The 17329-nt window shown below is 37.9% G+C and overlaps 1 protein-coding gene across 1 annotated transcript in view; it reads right to left on the reverse strand.

Moving 5' to 3' along the window:
- The window catches only part of cfap74 (cilia and flagella associated protein 74), a 525252-nt gene that overhangs the window by 356737 nt on the left and 151186 nt on the right, over positions 1 to 17329 (reverse strand). The window contains exon 13 of the mRNA XM_051931357.1: positions 11070 to 11252. Coding sequence (XP_051787317.1) covers positions 11070 to 11252 — 183 coding nt within the window. The remainder of the gene's footprint in view (positions 1 to 11069; positions 11253 to 17329) is intronic.

A 17329-nucleotide genomic window follows, 5' to 3' on the forward strand; every position in this document is an offset into this window, starting at 1 on the left:
AGTACTTTCAGGTATAGTACATTTTTTGTTTGCCCATTAAAGGCATAAATGTATACATTTTTTGGTGAACCTACCCGAGAACACGCGACATGACCCAGCAGTTAAAAGTTTCTCGCTCCAGCAATTTTAACTCTGTTACAAAGTGATCCAAAGTCTCGTTTATACCTCGTGTCTTCTCATTAAACTTGCATCTCGCGAATATGGTATTGCAAACGGCAGCGGGAGCGTTTCTATAAACTCAATTTAAACTTACGGTTTACACCGTGCTTTGAAGATGCATAGTACGCGACACGTGTTTCGCCGTAATTGTGGGCTCATCAGGCGTACACACTCATTGCACTCCCTTACGGGAATCGAACCTCGGATGTCAGCGCTAGAGGCGAAGCCCCTAACGTTGTGCCACGGCTTGTGGTTCGTTCATTTGACAGCATGTAGATTGGGGTAATTACATTGCAGGCATTCGTAGTCTGATTCACAATCTGATTGTATGGGTGGTTACCTACCAGGTAACGCTTGTGGTTGGTCAGCAAGTCGGCTAACTTCTGCCACAGTGCCCTCTTTCAGTTGTGAGAAGCAGATCATAGAATGGTTGAAATAGTTTAATATATATAGCAAAATCCCTGCGCTCCGCAGGGGCGAATATGGTATTGCAAACAGCAGCGGGAGCGTTTCTATAAACTTAATTTAAAGTTACGGTTTATACCGTGCTTTGTTTCATATTCTTTTCCTACCTTATCAATTGTGTAATGTGTTTTTTGAACAGGTTTGATTCATCGAAGTGATCACTCCTGTTGCGTTCAGTAACTTCACGTGAGCCGCTCTCTTGTGTGATGTTGCGATGTCCACGGGTTTATTTAATGTTAGCTAAGACCCGGCAGTTAAAAGTTTCTCGCTACAGCAATTTTAACTCTGTTACAAAGTGATCCAAACTCTTGTTTATACCTCGTGTCTTCTCATTAAACTTGTATCTCGCGAATATGGCATTGCAAACGGCAGCGGGAGCGTTTGTATAAAGGTAATTTAAACTTACGGTTTACACCGTGCCCCGCAGTTAAAAGTTTCTCGCTATAGCAATTTTAACTCTGTTACAAAGTGATCCAAACTCTCGTTTATACCTCGTGTCTTCTCATTAAACTTGTATCTCGCGAATATGGCATTGCAAACGGCAGCGGGAGCGTTTCTATAAAGTTAATTTAAGGTTACGGTTTACACCGTGCTTTTTTATACCTCGTGTCTTCTCATTAAACTTGTATCTCGCGAATATGGTATTGCAAACGGCAGCGGGAGCGTTTCTATAAACTTAATTTAAACTTACGGTTTACACCGTGCTTCTTTATACCTCGTGTCTTTTGAAGATGCTTGTATGCGTCACTCACTCGCATCTTATTGTTTCGCTGCCTTGTCAATTGTGTAATGAATGTTTTCTTCAGCGCTCTTTGGGGCTCCTCCTTCTTTTCTACATACCGAGTTCACAGTCAGTTCACGTGATTACGTGTGAGGCGTGATGATGCGACACGCAACTCCGTCTCCTACGGCCATCTTGCTGCTTTCCATTACAGTATATGGACAAAAAAGAGGTTCCAGTTATGACCATTACGCGTAGAATTTCGAAATGAAACCTGCCTAACTTTTGTAAGTAAGCTGTAAGGAATGAGCCTGCCAAATTTCAGCCTTCTACCTACACGGGAAGTTGGAGAATTAATGATGAGTGAGTGAGTGAGTGAGTGAGTGAGTGAGTGAGTGAGTGAGTGAGTGAGTGAGTGAGTGAGTGAGTGAGTGAGTGAGTGAGTGAGTGAGTGAGTCAGTCAGTCAGTCAGTCAGTCAGTCAGTCAGTCAGTCAGTGAGGGCTTTGCCTTTTATTAGTATAGATGTATCAATAAGTATATGCCTTTTGAAATTTCATTCTCAACTAATTAAATGCAGCTTTTTTTTTTTTTTTTTTTGAGCGGACTACTCACTATCTTACACCAAGTTAATTCCATAAGGACCACTATTGTCAAGATTTAATTTAAGGGCTTTTAAGTGCTGATATCTTAGTCCCCACACTGTAAGTGTTCATTTATGGGGTAGTTTGCTAATCATAACACTCTGTAATAAAGATATGAAATTAGCATTAAAGCTGAAACATCAAATAACTTACTGCTCTTACATAACATCGCAATATATCCCCTAACATTCAAAGGTAGTATATCTTTGATCAGTCATTGAATTTTGTAAGCTGGAATATCAAACAAGTACTCTCTCATCTCACAGGCTTAAAGGCCAAAATTGTGTTTTTACAGGAGACTCGACTAACATGTAATGACAAGTTTCAACTAAAAATAGGCAGGATTGGCCAAACCTTTAATCTATACTAATTAATAAAAGGCAAAGCCCTCACTGACTGACTGACTGACTGACTGACTGACTGACTCATCACTAATTCTGCAACTTCCCGTATGGTGGAAGGCTGAAATTTGGCAGGCTGATTCCTTACAACTTACTTACAAAAGTTAGGCAGGTTTCATTTCGAAATTCAACGCGTAATGGTCATAACTGGAACCTCTTTTTTCACAATATACTGTAATGGACGGCAGCTCGATGGCTGTGGGAGGAGGAGTTGAGTGTCACGTCATCACGCCTCCCACGTTATCACGAGAAAAGACTGTGAACGCAGTAGGGAGAAATGAAGGAGGAGCCGCAAACAGCGAAGAACAAAAAATTCATTAAACAATTGAGAAGGGAGCGAAACAATAAGAAGGGAGCGAGTAAAGCATACAAGCATCTTCATAAGGGAAACAAAGCACGGTGTAAAATGTAAGTTTAAATTAAGTTTATAGAAATGCTCCTGCTGCGGATTGCAATAACATATTCGCGAGATAAAAGAACGCAGTAGGGAGAAATGAAGGATGAGCCGCAAACAGCGAAGAACAAAAAATTCATTAAACAATTGAGAAGGGAGCAAAACAATAAGAAGCGAGCGAGTGAAGCATACAAGCATCTTCATAAGGGAAAAAAGCACGGTGTAAAACGTAAGTTTAAATTAAGTTTATAGAAACGCTCCCGCTGCGGATTGCAATAACATATTCGCGAGATAAAAGTTTAATGAGAAGACACGAGGTATAAACGAACCACACGGCGTAGCGCAACGTTAGGGGCTTCACCTCTGGCGCTGACGTTCGAGATTCGATTCCTGATAGTGGATGCAGTGAGTGTGTACGCCTGATGAGTCCAGAATTAGGGAGAAACACGTGCCGCATACTCTTTGCATTATTTAAAAGTAAACTATTAAAACCATTCTATGATCTGCTTCTCGCAACTGAAAGACGGCACATGGCGGATGTTAGCCGACTTGCTGACCGCAACGTTAGGGGCTTCAACTCTGGCGCCGCAAACAGCGAAGAACAAAAAATTCATTAAACAATTGAGAAGGGAGCGAAACAATAAGAAGCGAGCGAGTGAACCATACAATCATCTTCATAAGGGAAACAAAGCACGGTGTAAAACGTAAGTTTAAATTAAGTTTATAGAAACGCTCCTGCTGCGGATTGCAATAACATATTCGCGAGATAAAAGTTTAATCAGAAGACACGAGGTATAAACGAACCACACGCCGTAGCGCAACGTTAGGGGCTTCACCCCTGGCGCTGACGATAGAGATTCGATTCCCGAGAGGGGATGCAGTGACTGTGTACGCCTCATGAGCCCAGAATTAGGGAGAAACACATGTTGCATACTCTTTGCATTATTTGAAAGTAAACTATTAAAACCATTCTATGATCTGCTTCTGGGAACAGAAAGAGGGCACATGGCGGACGTAAGGTGACTTGCTGACAAACCACAAGCGTGACCTGGCAGGTAACCACCCATACAATCAGATTGTGATTCAGAAAACGAATGCCATGAATGTCATTACCACAATCTACATACTGTCAAATAAACGAAACACACGCCGTAGCGCGACAGCTGTGAAAAGGGAGCTTCACAAAAAAACAGATCCTTAACAAATTGTTATTGGTATATTTTCGATCCGTTTAAAAAGGTTTTCTTTTCTTCTTAATAAAAAATTAAAAGCAGTACTTCGCCGCAACGAAGCTCGAGAATTTGGCTATATATATCTGCTTCTCGCAATTAAAAGAGGGCACGTAGCGGATGTTAGACGACTTGATGACCAAGCATAACCGTTACCTGCCAGGTAACCACCCATACAATCAGATTGTGATTCAGACTAGGAATGCAATGAATGTAATTACCCCGATCTACATACAAGGCGAAAGTTTTGCAACATTCAAAGATGATGGTTTGGGATAAGTACACCATACAACATAAAAGAGCTTATGAAGCCTTGAACCGAAAAAAGCAAGATCTCAGAGATCGTAAAAAAAAAAATAGGAGGTAATGTCGTTTTACTCGCTGTACATTTTACTCAAACATTACCAGTTATTCCACGAGGGAGACCAGCAGATGAACTCAACGCGTGTTTAAAATCCATGCTTCTCCCACGCTCGGTTATATGTCGCATGTTCTCGGGTAGGTGCACCAAAAAATGTATACATTTAAGCATGTAATGGGCAAACAAAAAATGAGGTATACCCGAAGGCACTGCAGTAGTACTTAATGTAACTTTACTTCTTAAATGTTAATGTTTTACTGTTTAATAATTTATACGCTTCTTATATGTTGTTCAAATTCTTTTATCAAAATACCAGTGACAGCGCAATGCACGATAACATGGAGTGAATACACCATACGCATCCGCCCACGGCTGCCCTGCTCTGCACAGATAGGAGTTGATTCTACAATAAAATAAAATAAACATAAAAAGAGTAAAACAATCATCACCCATAAAGCTGATAGTAGACGTGACGTACTATATGTGTACCACATTTCAAGTGTATAGGTGAAACGGTTTGCGAGCTACAGGTCATTTAAAATCCTGGACAGACACACAAATTGCCACGGTAGCAAATTACAGAAGAAGATTTTACTGTTTAATAATTTATATTTATATGAAAAGTGCTTCTTATATATTACTTCATATTCTCATATGATAATGATGTTAATGTTTATATTGATTTCTGTGTTATTAAAACTGCATGTATGTGTGTATATGTATTATATATATATATATATATATATACTAGCAAAATACCCGCGCTTCACAGCGGAGAAGTAGTGTGTTAAAGAGGTTATGAAAAAAAAAGGAAACATTTTAAAAATAACGTAACATGATTGTCAATGAAAGCCCGTTTCAGTCAGTAAGTCTTATGTGTGTGTTTATGTATGTGTGTATATATATGTAGATGTGTATATGTAGATATGTATATATAAGTATATGTATATAAATGTTTATGTGTGTGTGTATATTATATATATAATATATATATATATATATATATATATATATATATATATATATATATATATATATAAAAGACAGCAACAGTTATAACAATGACAACACAATTACATTGACAATCATGTTACGTTATTTTTAAAATGTTTCCTTTTTTTTTCATAACCTCTTTAACACACTACTTCTCCGCTGCGAAGCGCGGGTATTTTGCTAGTATATATATAAAATATATGTGTATATGTATATATAATATATGTATATATATATATATATGATATATCTGTATATGTGTGTGTATATATATATATATATATATATATATATATATATATATATATATATATATATATATAATATATGTGTATATGTGTGTGTGTGTATATATATATATATATATATATATATATAATTTATGTGTATACAGTGGTGTGAAAAACTATTTGCCCCCTTCCTGATTTCTTATTCTTTTGCATGTTTGTCACACAAAATGTTTCTGATCATCAAACACATTTAACCATTAGTCAAATATAACACAAGTAAACACAAAATGCAGTTTTTAAATGATGGTTTTTATTATTTAGGCAGAAAAAAAATCCAAACCTACATGGCCCTGTGTGAAAAAGTAATTGCCCCCTTGTTAAAAAATAACCTAACTGTAGTGTATCACACCTGAGTTCAATTTCCGTAGCCACCCCCAGGCCTGATTACTGCCACACCTGTTTCAATCAAGAAATCACTTAAATAGGAGCTGCCTGACACAGAGAAGTAGACCAAAAGCACCTCAAAAGCTAGACATCATGCCAAGATCCAAAGAAATTCAGGAACAAATGAGAACAGAAGTAATTGAGATCTATCAGTCTGGTAAAGGTTATAAAGCCATTTCTAAAGCTTTGGGACTCCAGCGAACCACAGTGAGAGCCATTATCCACAAATGGCAAAAACATGGAACAGTGGTGAACCTTCCCAGGAGTGGCCGGCCGACCAAAATTACCCCAAGAGCGCAGAGACGACTCATCCGAGAGGTCACAAAAGACCCCAGGACAACGTCTAAAGAACTGCAGGCCTCACTTGCCTCAATTAAGGTCAGTGTTCACGACTCCACCATAAGAAAGAGACTGGGCAAAAACGGCCTGCATGGCAGATGTCCAAGACGCAAACCACTGTTAAGCAAAAAGAACATTAGGGCTCGTCTCAATTTTGCTAAGAAACATCTCAATGATTGCCAAGACTTTTGGGAAAATACCTTGTGGACTGATGAGACAAAAGTTGAACTTTTTGGAAGGCAAATGTCCCTTTACATCTGGCGTAAAAGGAACACAGCATTTCAGAAAAAGAACATCATACCAACAGTAAAATATGGTGGTGGTAGTGTGATGGTCTGGGGTTGTTTTGCTGCTTCAGGACCTGGAAGGCTTGCTGTGATAGATGGAACCATGAATTCTACTGTCTACCAAAAAATCCTGAAGGAGAATGTCCGGCCATCTGTTCGTCAACTCAAGCTGAAGCGATCTTGGGTGCTGCAACAGGACAATGACCCAAAACACACCAGCAAATCCACCTCTCAATGGCTGAAGAAAAACCAAATGAAGACTTTGGAGTGGCCTAGTCAAAGTCCTGACCTGAATCCAATTGAGATGCTATGGCATGACCTTAAAAAGGCGGTTCATTCTAGAAAACCCTCAAATAAAGCTGAATTACAACAATTTTGCAAAGATGAGTGGGCCAAAATTCCTCCAGAGCGCTGTAAAAGACTCATTGCAAGTTATCGCAAACGCTTGATTGCAGTTATTGCTGCTAAGGGTGGCCCAACCAGTTATTAGGTTCAGGGGGCAATTACTTTTTCACACAGGGCCATGTAGGTTTGGATTTTTTTTTCTCCCTAAATAATAAAAACCACCATTTACAAACTGCATTTTGTGTTTACTTGTGTTATATTTGACTAATGGTTAAATGTGTTTGATGATCAGAAACATTTTGTGTGACAAACATGCAAAAGAATAAGAAATCAGGAAGGGGGCAAATAGTTTTTCACACCACTGTATGTGTGTGTGTGTGTGTGTATATATATATATGTGTATATGTGTGTGTGTGTGTGTATGTGTATATATAATACATGTGTGTGTGCAAATAAACGAACCACACACCGTGGCGCAACGTTAGGGGCATCGCCTCTGGCGCTGACGTCCGAGGTTCGATTCCCGAGAGGGAGTGCAGTGGAGTGTGTACGCCTGATGAGCCCAGAATTAGGGAGAAACACGTGTCGCGTACTCTTTGCATTTATTAGACAGTAAAACTATTTCAACCATTCTATGATCTGCTCCTCACAAACTGAGGGCACCGTGACGGATGTTAGCAGATTGCTGGCCAACCACAAGTGTTAACTGGTAGGTAACCACCCATACAATCAGATTGTGACACAGACTACGAATGCTGTAAATGTAATATATATATATATATATATATATATATATATATATATATATAATATATGTGTATGTGTGTGTGTATATATATATATATATATATATATATATATAATATATGTGTATATAATATATGTGTGTATGTATATATATATATATATATAATATATATATATATATATATATATATAATATATGTGTATATGTGTGTATGTATATATATATATATATATATATATATATATATATATATATATATATATATATATATATATATATATATATAAAATATGTGTACAGTAATCCCTCCTCCATCGCGGGGGTTGCGTTCCAGAGCCACCCGCGAAATAAGAAAATCCGCGAAGTAGAAACCATATGTTTATATGGTTATTTTTATATTGTCATGCTTGGGTCACAGATTTGCGCAGAAACACAGGAGGTTGTAGAGAGACAGGAACGTTATTCAAACACTGCAAACAAACATTTGTCTCTTTTTCAAAAGTTTAAACTGTGCTCCATGACAAGACAGAGATGACAGTTCAGTCTCACAATTAAAAGAATGCAAACATATCTTCCTCTTCAAAGGAGCAAACGAATCAATAGGGCTGTTTGCTTTTAAGTATGCGAAGCACCGCGGCACAAAGCTGTTGAAGGCGGCAGCTCACACCCCCTCCGTCAGGAGCAGAGAGAGAGAGAGAGAGAGAGTTAGAGAGAGATAGAGAGAGAGACAGATAAAAAAATCAGTACGTGCCCTTTGAGCTTTTAAGTATGCGAAGCACCGTGCAGAGTTTTCTGAAGAATTCTTCCATATCATTGCAGAGTCTGATGTTGTCAATGGGCATTGCAGGACAATATGAGAGTCCCTTTGTAAGTACTGAAATCTCTGCTTCATTTGGTGTGTATGAGGAGAGATTAACAATGCAGGTCTGTTGCTCTTTGTTTTTTGCTATTAAGTGTCCAGCTTTCTCTCGTAGTCTATGCAGCTTTTTCTTTTTGTTGACAATACGGAGTTTCTGGAGTCTTTTGTAATAGCGATGGAGCTCCTTTACCATTTCCTGCCTGTCATTTCCAAGGAGCAGGATAAGGTCTTGGATCTCTCTTTGCGTGTTCTTCTTGATGTTGTAGAAAATTTGGATTAAGTGGTTTCTTATCCTTGCAGATGTCCTAAAACAAAGTTGCTCTGCAAACCGAGTATTATAAGTGTGAATGGTTGGATTCCTTATCATGATGCCTTTCAGGATAAGATTTTCCTTTTTGCATTTCGTTAAGAAGAAGATGTCGCTGTCCATGTGTGCCAGTTTCTTCCACCGGGTCCTTCAGTTCCATGTAGTAGCGGTACATTTTGGTGTCTTGTATATCTGTAGTACTAGGGTGTTATACCGTGTTAGCCATTAAGAATATAGAGAAAAGCCAAGCAAAATGACACCTTTTATTGGCTAACTAAAAAGATTACAATATGCAAGCTTTCGAGGCAACTCAGGCCCCTTCTTCAGGCAAGATGTAATTTATATATATATATAGACACACATACACACAATCATCAAAATAATAATGATAATGGTGATTATGAAGCAATTTGTAGGTTTGTGCTACTGACGTAACTTCAGCTACTATGGATTATTAATGCTGGTCAGAGAGTACATACACGAGAGTACTGTTTGTATATTTGTCATTTCAAGGTGACAAGCAACCACTCTTCAGGGCTAACATTGACTTGCATATTGGTAATATGGTGTTGTATCAGCTTTCCTTTTTCATATTTCTTCATAGATTACACACACGTTGTGCAGTCGGGTGAACCTAGTAGCAAAGACAATATTTTCTCCGCCTACGTGACAATATCAGGGGGATTTTTAACACAAGGAGGTCAATGTTCAGGTCTAATAAAGACAACTGATCCATATTTTGTGAATCCAATGAAGGATGAACCTCAAACTCCACAGGTTAAAAAAACACTCTGGACTAATAATAATAATAATTCTTTGCATTTATATAGCGCTTTTCTCACTACTCACTACTCAAAGCACTCAGCAATTGCAGGTTAAGGGCCTTGCTCAAGGGCCCAACAGAGCAGAGTCTCTTTAGGCATTTACGGGATTCGAACCGGCAACCTTCCGATTGCCAGTGCAGATCCCTAGCCTCAGAGCCACTCTGCCTGATAACTGCCCCTCAAACATAAACACACAAAAGTACAATCTGGGCTCCAGGTTGGCTTTTACCAGAGGCAAACAAATGCAAATATAACGTCATAATGAAGTCAATTAAGCACCACTACAAAACGAAACTTAAAACACCTAGGTAGCTCAGTGTGCATTCTTTTAACCAAGGTTTGAACGCCTGTGTGGACAGGGTCTTAATCATGTTTCTTTGACACGTGATATGGAGACAAATACATAAGTTTGTCCCCAAACCCATTAAAGAAAAGCTAAAATAAATCAAGCATTTGATTTTTGTCAGAGTCACATTATCCATTTAGAGATAATTTACGTGATATCTGAAGCAGGTTTTTGCATATTTTTAATACTTGTGGGTTAATAAAATATGGGTCAAATTGTCAGGAAAAATGCAACCTAAGATGAAAAAGTAATTTTATATTACATATCTAGTGGGGTGCACCATTGTATGCAGTTAGCCCTGCACATGAATTTAGCATCTTACACACCCTGCTTGTGTTTGTGCATTTTTTTCTTCAGATAATATGATTTTCCTTCCACTTCTCTGTAGGCATGCATGTTAGTGACTGGTAATTCCAAACTGAATGTTGTAAGAGTGTTTTCTGTATGTTTGTGTGTGGGTGAGTGTGAGTAGTCCCAGTGATAGACTGGCACCCTGGTCATTGTTAATTCCTGCCTTGCTTGTGAAGTTGCTTGGGAAGGTTCTGCCCACCTTACACTCTGAATTGAAATAAGGACATTTAGGTCATGTTTAAAAAAAATTCAAAAATTCTCTTCTATTCAATAAGAATTATGTTTCAGACAAACTGACCGATCATTACAATAGATAGCAATTTTAATAATAAAATTAGCTATTTTTTTGTGCCAAATTATTTTTGCTACTGTTCTTCATCTTAATAGCCTGGATAAGTATATCTCTAACTACCTTTTAAATTACCACTGCTGGCTGCTGAATATTTCCAAGTAGATAAATTTTAACATACTGTATGGAAAGCATATTAACTAGCAATCAAGTGAAGCTCAAAGTGCATTAACGGCAGGATTGTAGTGCTATACAAAAAGAACAGCCAAAACATATTTCAGATGATAATAAACCCTATTTATTTTTGACAAGAAAGTACTATTAGCTTTGGTTACCTTAAAATGAATGACATCAGGTTTACTTTTGAAAGCACAACCCTTGAATTCCTTTCCTGCAACAATTTGCTTTTGAATTATTCCACAACTTTGTTTTTCTAGTGCTCGAGCTAACATTTCTTGATCCATCTTGCTTGAAGTAAACAGTTTGGAGAATGGTTTGTCTTTGAGAAGCTGTTCAGACTGATATAAACAAAAGAAGAAATATAAAGTTTAATTTCAATTTTGCATTGTTTATGGTAGTGATACATGGATAGACTAGCTTAATTTTAACAATAAAAGAAAGCAAGACAATTAAATTGTGAATTTCCACTTGGGATTAATAAAGTATCTATCTATCTATCTATCTATCTATCTATCTATCTATCTATCTATCTATAGTTATGACTCTGACTGGATACAAAACACTGAAAAGAATAAATGACTTAATTTTAAAGAAATACCAAGTCTCTGTGGAGTTTGTTACAAATGTGAAATTTGATAACTTTTGACCCAGTGATTGTTCAGAGTATACAAACAGTGTCCCATAAAAATACATATACACCACTGGTCAAAAGTTTTGGAACACCTCAGATTTTCTAGTTTTTCTTCAAATTTAACCAGTCGAAATGCAATGAATGACCTAAAATGGTAAGAAGGTAAGCAGTAAACTGCCAGAGGTTTAAATTTAAAGTTTAGGTTAGCAAAAACTGAAAAAAGGAAATATCAGAATATTGCAAATGGGCCATCTTCAGAGAACAACTAATAGGTTACAACCTACAGATTTTCTGCAGCAATTAAGGTAAATTAAGCCTTGCAAGGTGAAGCAAACTATTTGCATATGTGTCTCAACTTCTGTTGATTACTAAAAAAAACCCTTTGTCTTAAGGCAGAGTTGGAAAAGACTGTGTTAATACACCTTAAACACCATATAATGTTGTAAATTCCAATAATAATGACAATTAACAAATGAAATGCGACAGAGCATTATTACCCTTAGAAATGTAGATGTTTCTTTTGGAGAAATTACAATAAAAAATTAAAGTGTCAGTGAGTACGGTGTCCTACATCTAATATCCTGAAGCCTTATCCATATAATTTGCTTATGCTCAGAAATGTGTACAAGAAAATTGAAGACTTGTAAAACATGAACTTGCCATGAATATTGCCATAACCTAATGGCAAGTTTTCACCATTTGTAAGTCCTACACAGACACATTATAGAAATATGGTAAATGAATATATATATTGACATATGAGACAGGACTTAGACATACTAGACAGACAAACATATAACATAGTGGAGCTGGCTTTTTACTCTATATTCAGAGCTCTAATTTATATTGGCACAGATAAATTACAATTCCAAGTCTTTAAAGGTGATGCCTGATGTTGTGTGGATTTGTTGCTTTTTTGTTGCTCCTGGTTCAACTGGTGAATTTTTCTTGCGTCAGAGTGCACTCTTTTTCTTTGCTGCATGGTCCTTTATTTGTCATTTTGCAATGCTTCTTCAGTTAAGTCGTTTTGCTGTGTAATCTAAAACTTCCTTCAGACTAGTTCAGTGTTTAGCTTGTAGAAACTGGATCTCAAGTTTACAAAGAGAAGGGTTTGTCAGCTTTGACTCCCCAAGGAAGAGCAGGTCATAACTTTTTAGTTTCAGACAGCAGGTTTCATAGGATTTAAGTCATTTTGAAAAATGAGAGCAGGAGTTTCCATGGGAGTTCCCCTGATAGAGCCAAAGAGATGTCCCAAGGAAATCTTCAGGATTTTATAGAGAGTTTTATGGGAATGTATAACTTCTCCTGATTGGATTAAAATCGCCCATGTCTTTTCAGCTAGATTCCTTAATTTGGTTATATACATGTGCTCAAAATCATGTGCAACATGATCATATTTTTAATCACAGGTAAGAGATTTAGAACAAATAATCCCTTGAATTTTATGTCGTTTTCCATTTCTTTCCATTTTTTTTTTTAGAGATAGGTGTCTTGCACTATTTCATAATATTGCCAGTGTGACAGATCTTTTCTTTGTTTTGTGTGCTGCTGTTATAGGTTTAGCAGGATCTACTGTATGCACAAAGAACGCTTTGCATAATAATTCAAAGTTGGACCAGATTTCCCAACCTTGTCTTTCTATCCATGTGTGAACAAGATGAGTTGTAGTTTTGTGAATGAGATGCAATTTTTTTTGTGCTCAGTAAAATCTGGCACATTCTAGGCTTTGCTAAAATTTTTCTTAAATATTTATTCATACCAGGATTGAACGCTTCACAGAAACTCGCAATCCCACTGATTCATTTTAAATCTGCATTTGCTTAGAGGCAGTCACATTCTTATAAGGAAGTTTATAGTGACTCATGCTTCAAGGTTTTTCATGCAGTGTTATCTGTGATGACGAGGAATTAGTGTTTTTTTTTGTAAAACAAGGCTTTTGAAGGAGAAAACAATCATGCTTCCCCCTCTTGAACCATTTCAAGCAGTTTCTTTTTGTTCTCTTTTACAGTAATTTAAGATATTCCCATCATCTTTTGGTCTCTTTTTCTAACTGTGCCTTTTCATTAATAGTAGCTGCTATCTAGTCTTGCAAGCATACTAGATTATGGTTAATCATATCTCGGTCCTTAACAGCAGATAACAGTTTTACTTTTAAAATCTAATTCTTTGTCCCTAAAATACTGTGATTTTCTTCTGTTGATTTGCACAAGTTATTTTCAAGCTGGTGTTTGTCATCTATTGTAGTGATCATATGAGCTTTTAAAGCATCCAAAGTTTCACATGTTTTAGTTTGATCTTGTTGCAAAACTTTCTCAGCTGGTATTGCTATATTCACCTTTTGCACGAGTTATGGATTCATCTCTGTTTGATAGGCTGGGGTGCACAATAGAATTCACCTGCTCGAAATCATCTGCAGACTAAGAGTTCCATATACAGGCACTTGCAGGTTCTTGCAATCACCTTGAAATATGGGCACACATAGTTGTATCCCTTTGCCTGCTTAGTCTGATGTCTGTGTGTATGTGATTTACTGCCTGCTCATTCTTCAGAGATGTTTGAAACTATGTATGCAGTGTCTGGCTTTGTCTGGCTAGACCCCAAAGGTGTAAACGTTTGTTAATTTCTGGCAGGTGAGCTGGCAGAATGCCACTTCCTTCACTAATTTGTGTCTCGATTCCTTTTTCTAAGTTCTTAAACATTTCCACCTTAATTAGCATGTGTTTTTATGCAATCACAAAACCTAGACTGAACATGTCCATATTGCTCTCAGATGTTAAGATAGTATGCCTCTCTTTCTGTTTGTTGTTTTCAAAACACTTCATAAACAAAATACTTAAGTTATCATTAAATTTCACTTTTCCTGTTTCACTCATTTTAACAGAGAGATTCAATGTCTTGAACTATACAATAAATCACTTTCTGTATCCCAGAAAAAGCCTGTTTAATTCTGTACTTTTCAAATGTGTTTTAACTGTTACAATTACCTTGAAAAAATGATTTACGTTCTTCACCGGGCCTGTCCAAAGAGACATCAATAAATGTATTAAAGTGTGTGAATTATCGTGCCCACCCAGACATAAAAATAATGACAGAGTCAGAGAAGAAGGCTTTACAAGAACACACCTGACAGGGGGAGTGCTCGTCAAGACAGGTTAGAAAAGTCATAAGAGCCACACTAAGAGAACCTGCTTCAAAGACAGAAAGTATAAAACTGCTAAAATCATCTGAGAAACAGGCTTTACAAAACAGCACAAAAGAAATAGCGATGGTGAAGACAAGTTAGTAGAGACCTAAAGGACACACTGAGAGAGTCGCCTTCAAAGACAGAAAGTACAAAATTGGACAGGAGATGAAAAGGGCACCACGAAAATAATGTCAGAGTCTGAGAAGCAGGCATAACAGGCACCTCCTTGAGGGAGGAAGTGCTGGTGAAGACATGTTCACACACATGCAAATACAGAGGAAAGACTCTGAAGGTGGGTGGCACGGTGGCGCAGTGGGTAGCGCTGCTGCCTCGCAGTTGGGAGATCTGGGGACCTGGGGTAGCTTCCCGGGTCTTCCCTGCGTGGAGTTTGCATGTTCTCCCCGTGTCTGCGTGGGTTTCCTCCGGGCACTCCGGTTTCCTCCCACAGTCCGAAGACATGCAGGTTAGGTGGATTGGCGATTCTAAATTGGCCCTAGTGTGTGCTTGGTGTGTGGGTGTGTTTGTGTGTGTCCTGCGGTGGGTTGGCACCCTGCCCAGGATTGGTTCCCTGCCTTGTGCCCTGTGTTGGCTGGGATTGGCTCCAGCGGACCCCCGTGACCCTGTGTTCGGATTCAGCGGGTTGGAAAATGGATGGATGGATGGACTCTGAAGGTACATGTAGTGCAATATATATTCATTATTTTTTTCAATAACAGGTACCATGGCTAGTTGACATATAAGACAGGACACAGACAAACTAGATAGACAAACAAATAAACATAGAGAGGCTGGGTATTTACTTGTTATGTAAAGTTCTAGTTTATGTTGGCACACATAGTTTTACAATTCCAAGTAGTAGTAGTAGTAGTGCAAAGAGTTGTAAGGGAATGTATAACTTCTCCTGTTTGGATTAAAGTCATCTTCAGTTACAAAATCAGAGTCTCCTCGTAGGCAAGTTCTTCTGTCCATCAGAGATATCAGTCCTTAAACTATGGGTTTTTGATCTGGCTTGTGTCCATTTCACGTCTTCAGGATCAAAAAAATCTGCAACGGAGCCTCTGGAGAGATGTCAATTGAATTCTGATTTACACCTTTGTTATCAAATGAAGTACAGACAGATCTTGGTACAAACTGGGGTTCAGTCACTTAATTTGGAAATGTGAGTAGAGGTTTTCACAATTGGATATCTATTAAATCTGCTGCCTTAACAGGCTTGGTGTGCCACTAAAGCCTAGCAGAATGGGCAATTTCCACCTATCACGTTAACGCATTAATTAACACCGGCAAGTATTTTATCACACGTTAACTCAGTTTTTGCTATTATTATTATTTTGAAAGCCTCGGTCCCACTAGCGATGGATAGAGATTAGTGATCTTCTTGTTACAGCGCCTTTCAATACGCTTTTTCCAGAAGGTAAGTTAACTTTGTTGATTTGACCTTGATTCCCTGTGCATGCATGAGTAGCAAAGAGCAAATAACTTCTATAACAGCATGTGGAGAGATACCAAAGTAAATGCTTAAAGCAAAATAATCCGTGGATGACTTTTTTCGTATTATCGCTGAATCGGACTCTGATTTGTCGGACTCCAATTTTAATGCAAGTGATCTGAAGATGTAAATCGAAAACGAAAGTGAGGTACCAGCATCAGCTGATCGGTCCCCAGCTGATCATGATGCTGAACAAGTTTGTGTAGCTGATGCACCTATGGCAACGTTTGCCTGGGAGGACAGACACTTACGATGACAGGAGGTACAAACCATATTGTGTCTCACTGCAACTGCCACACCTGCACACCTGTCTCACAAAGACAGCCAGGCAGCCAGCCCACCATGCATTCCTGCTGGCCATCAAGCCACCTCCTGCAAACCCGCTGCTGCCACAAATTGCGAACAGGCACTGACAGCAGGCACAACAGGCAGCAACAGACGTTTTATGTTGATTTATGTGTGAAACCATTGCTTTGTGCATTTTTCAGAAAACTGAGTTTTTTGGAAAAAATATTAGCCCTCAAAGAGTTAATACTGAACATAGACTGTTTATGCTGCTCTCTGATAAATGTTTCTGCTGGTATCTGTTCAGATTAAAAATAAAACAGATTTAGAAATGTTAACTTGCTGTTGCTTGGAAGGTGCCTGTTATAATGTTGTGATCGTGGCTCTGGAGCCTGAGGATAACTTGTTTTTCTATAACAAATTAGATAAAACGTTAATGCCCTGGCAGTGGCAAATAGCTTTGGTTTTATATTTGATTTTATTACATTAATGTTTAAGTTGAGATTTACAAGAAATATTTTAACTGCTACAATGTAAAGGGAATACTGCTGTTAAAAAGCACCTTATTTGTTTAAAGTGTTTGCAAACCAAATACACTACTTTTGAGTTCATTATTGAATTTTGCACATAACAATGTGATTGTTGCGATTGTCTGCAATTAATCGCTGCCCAGCACTAAACTTTTGCAGTTTGCTACAGTTATCTAGAGAACCAATGCATCTCTCTTCAGCTCACCCCATAGTACTCTGTGGAATATATACAGTTTTTTATTCATTCTGTCTGTGTATTTTCATGTGTTAAACAGACCAAAACAATGCAAATTTCA

This window comes from Erpetoichthys calabaricus, chromosome 8 (genome assembly GCF_900747795.2).
Source record: "Erpetoichthys calabaricus chromosome 8, fErpCal1.3, whole genome shotgun sequence".
NCBI lineage: Eukaryota > Metazoa > Chordata > Cladistia > Polypteriformes > Polypteridae > Erpetoichthys > Erpetoichthys calabaricus.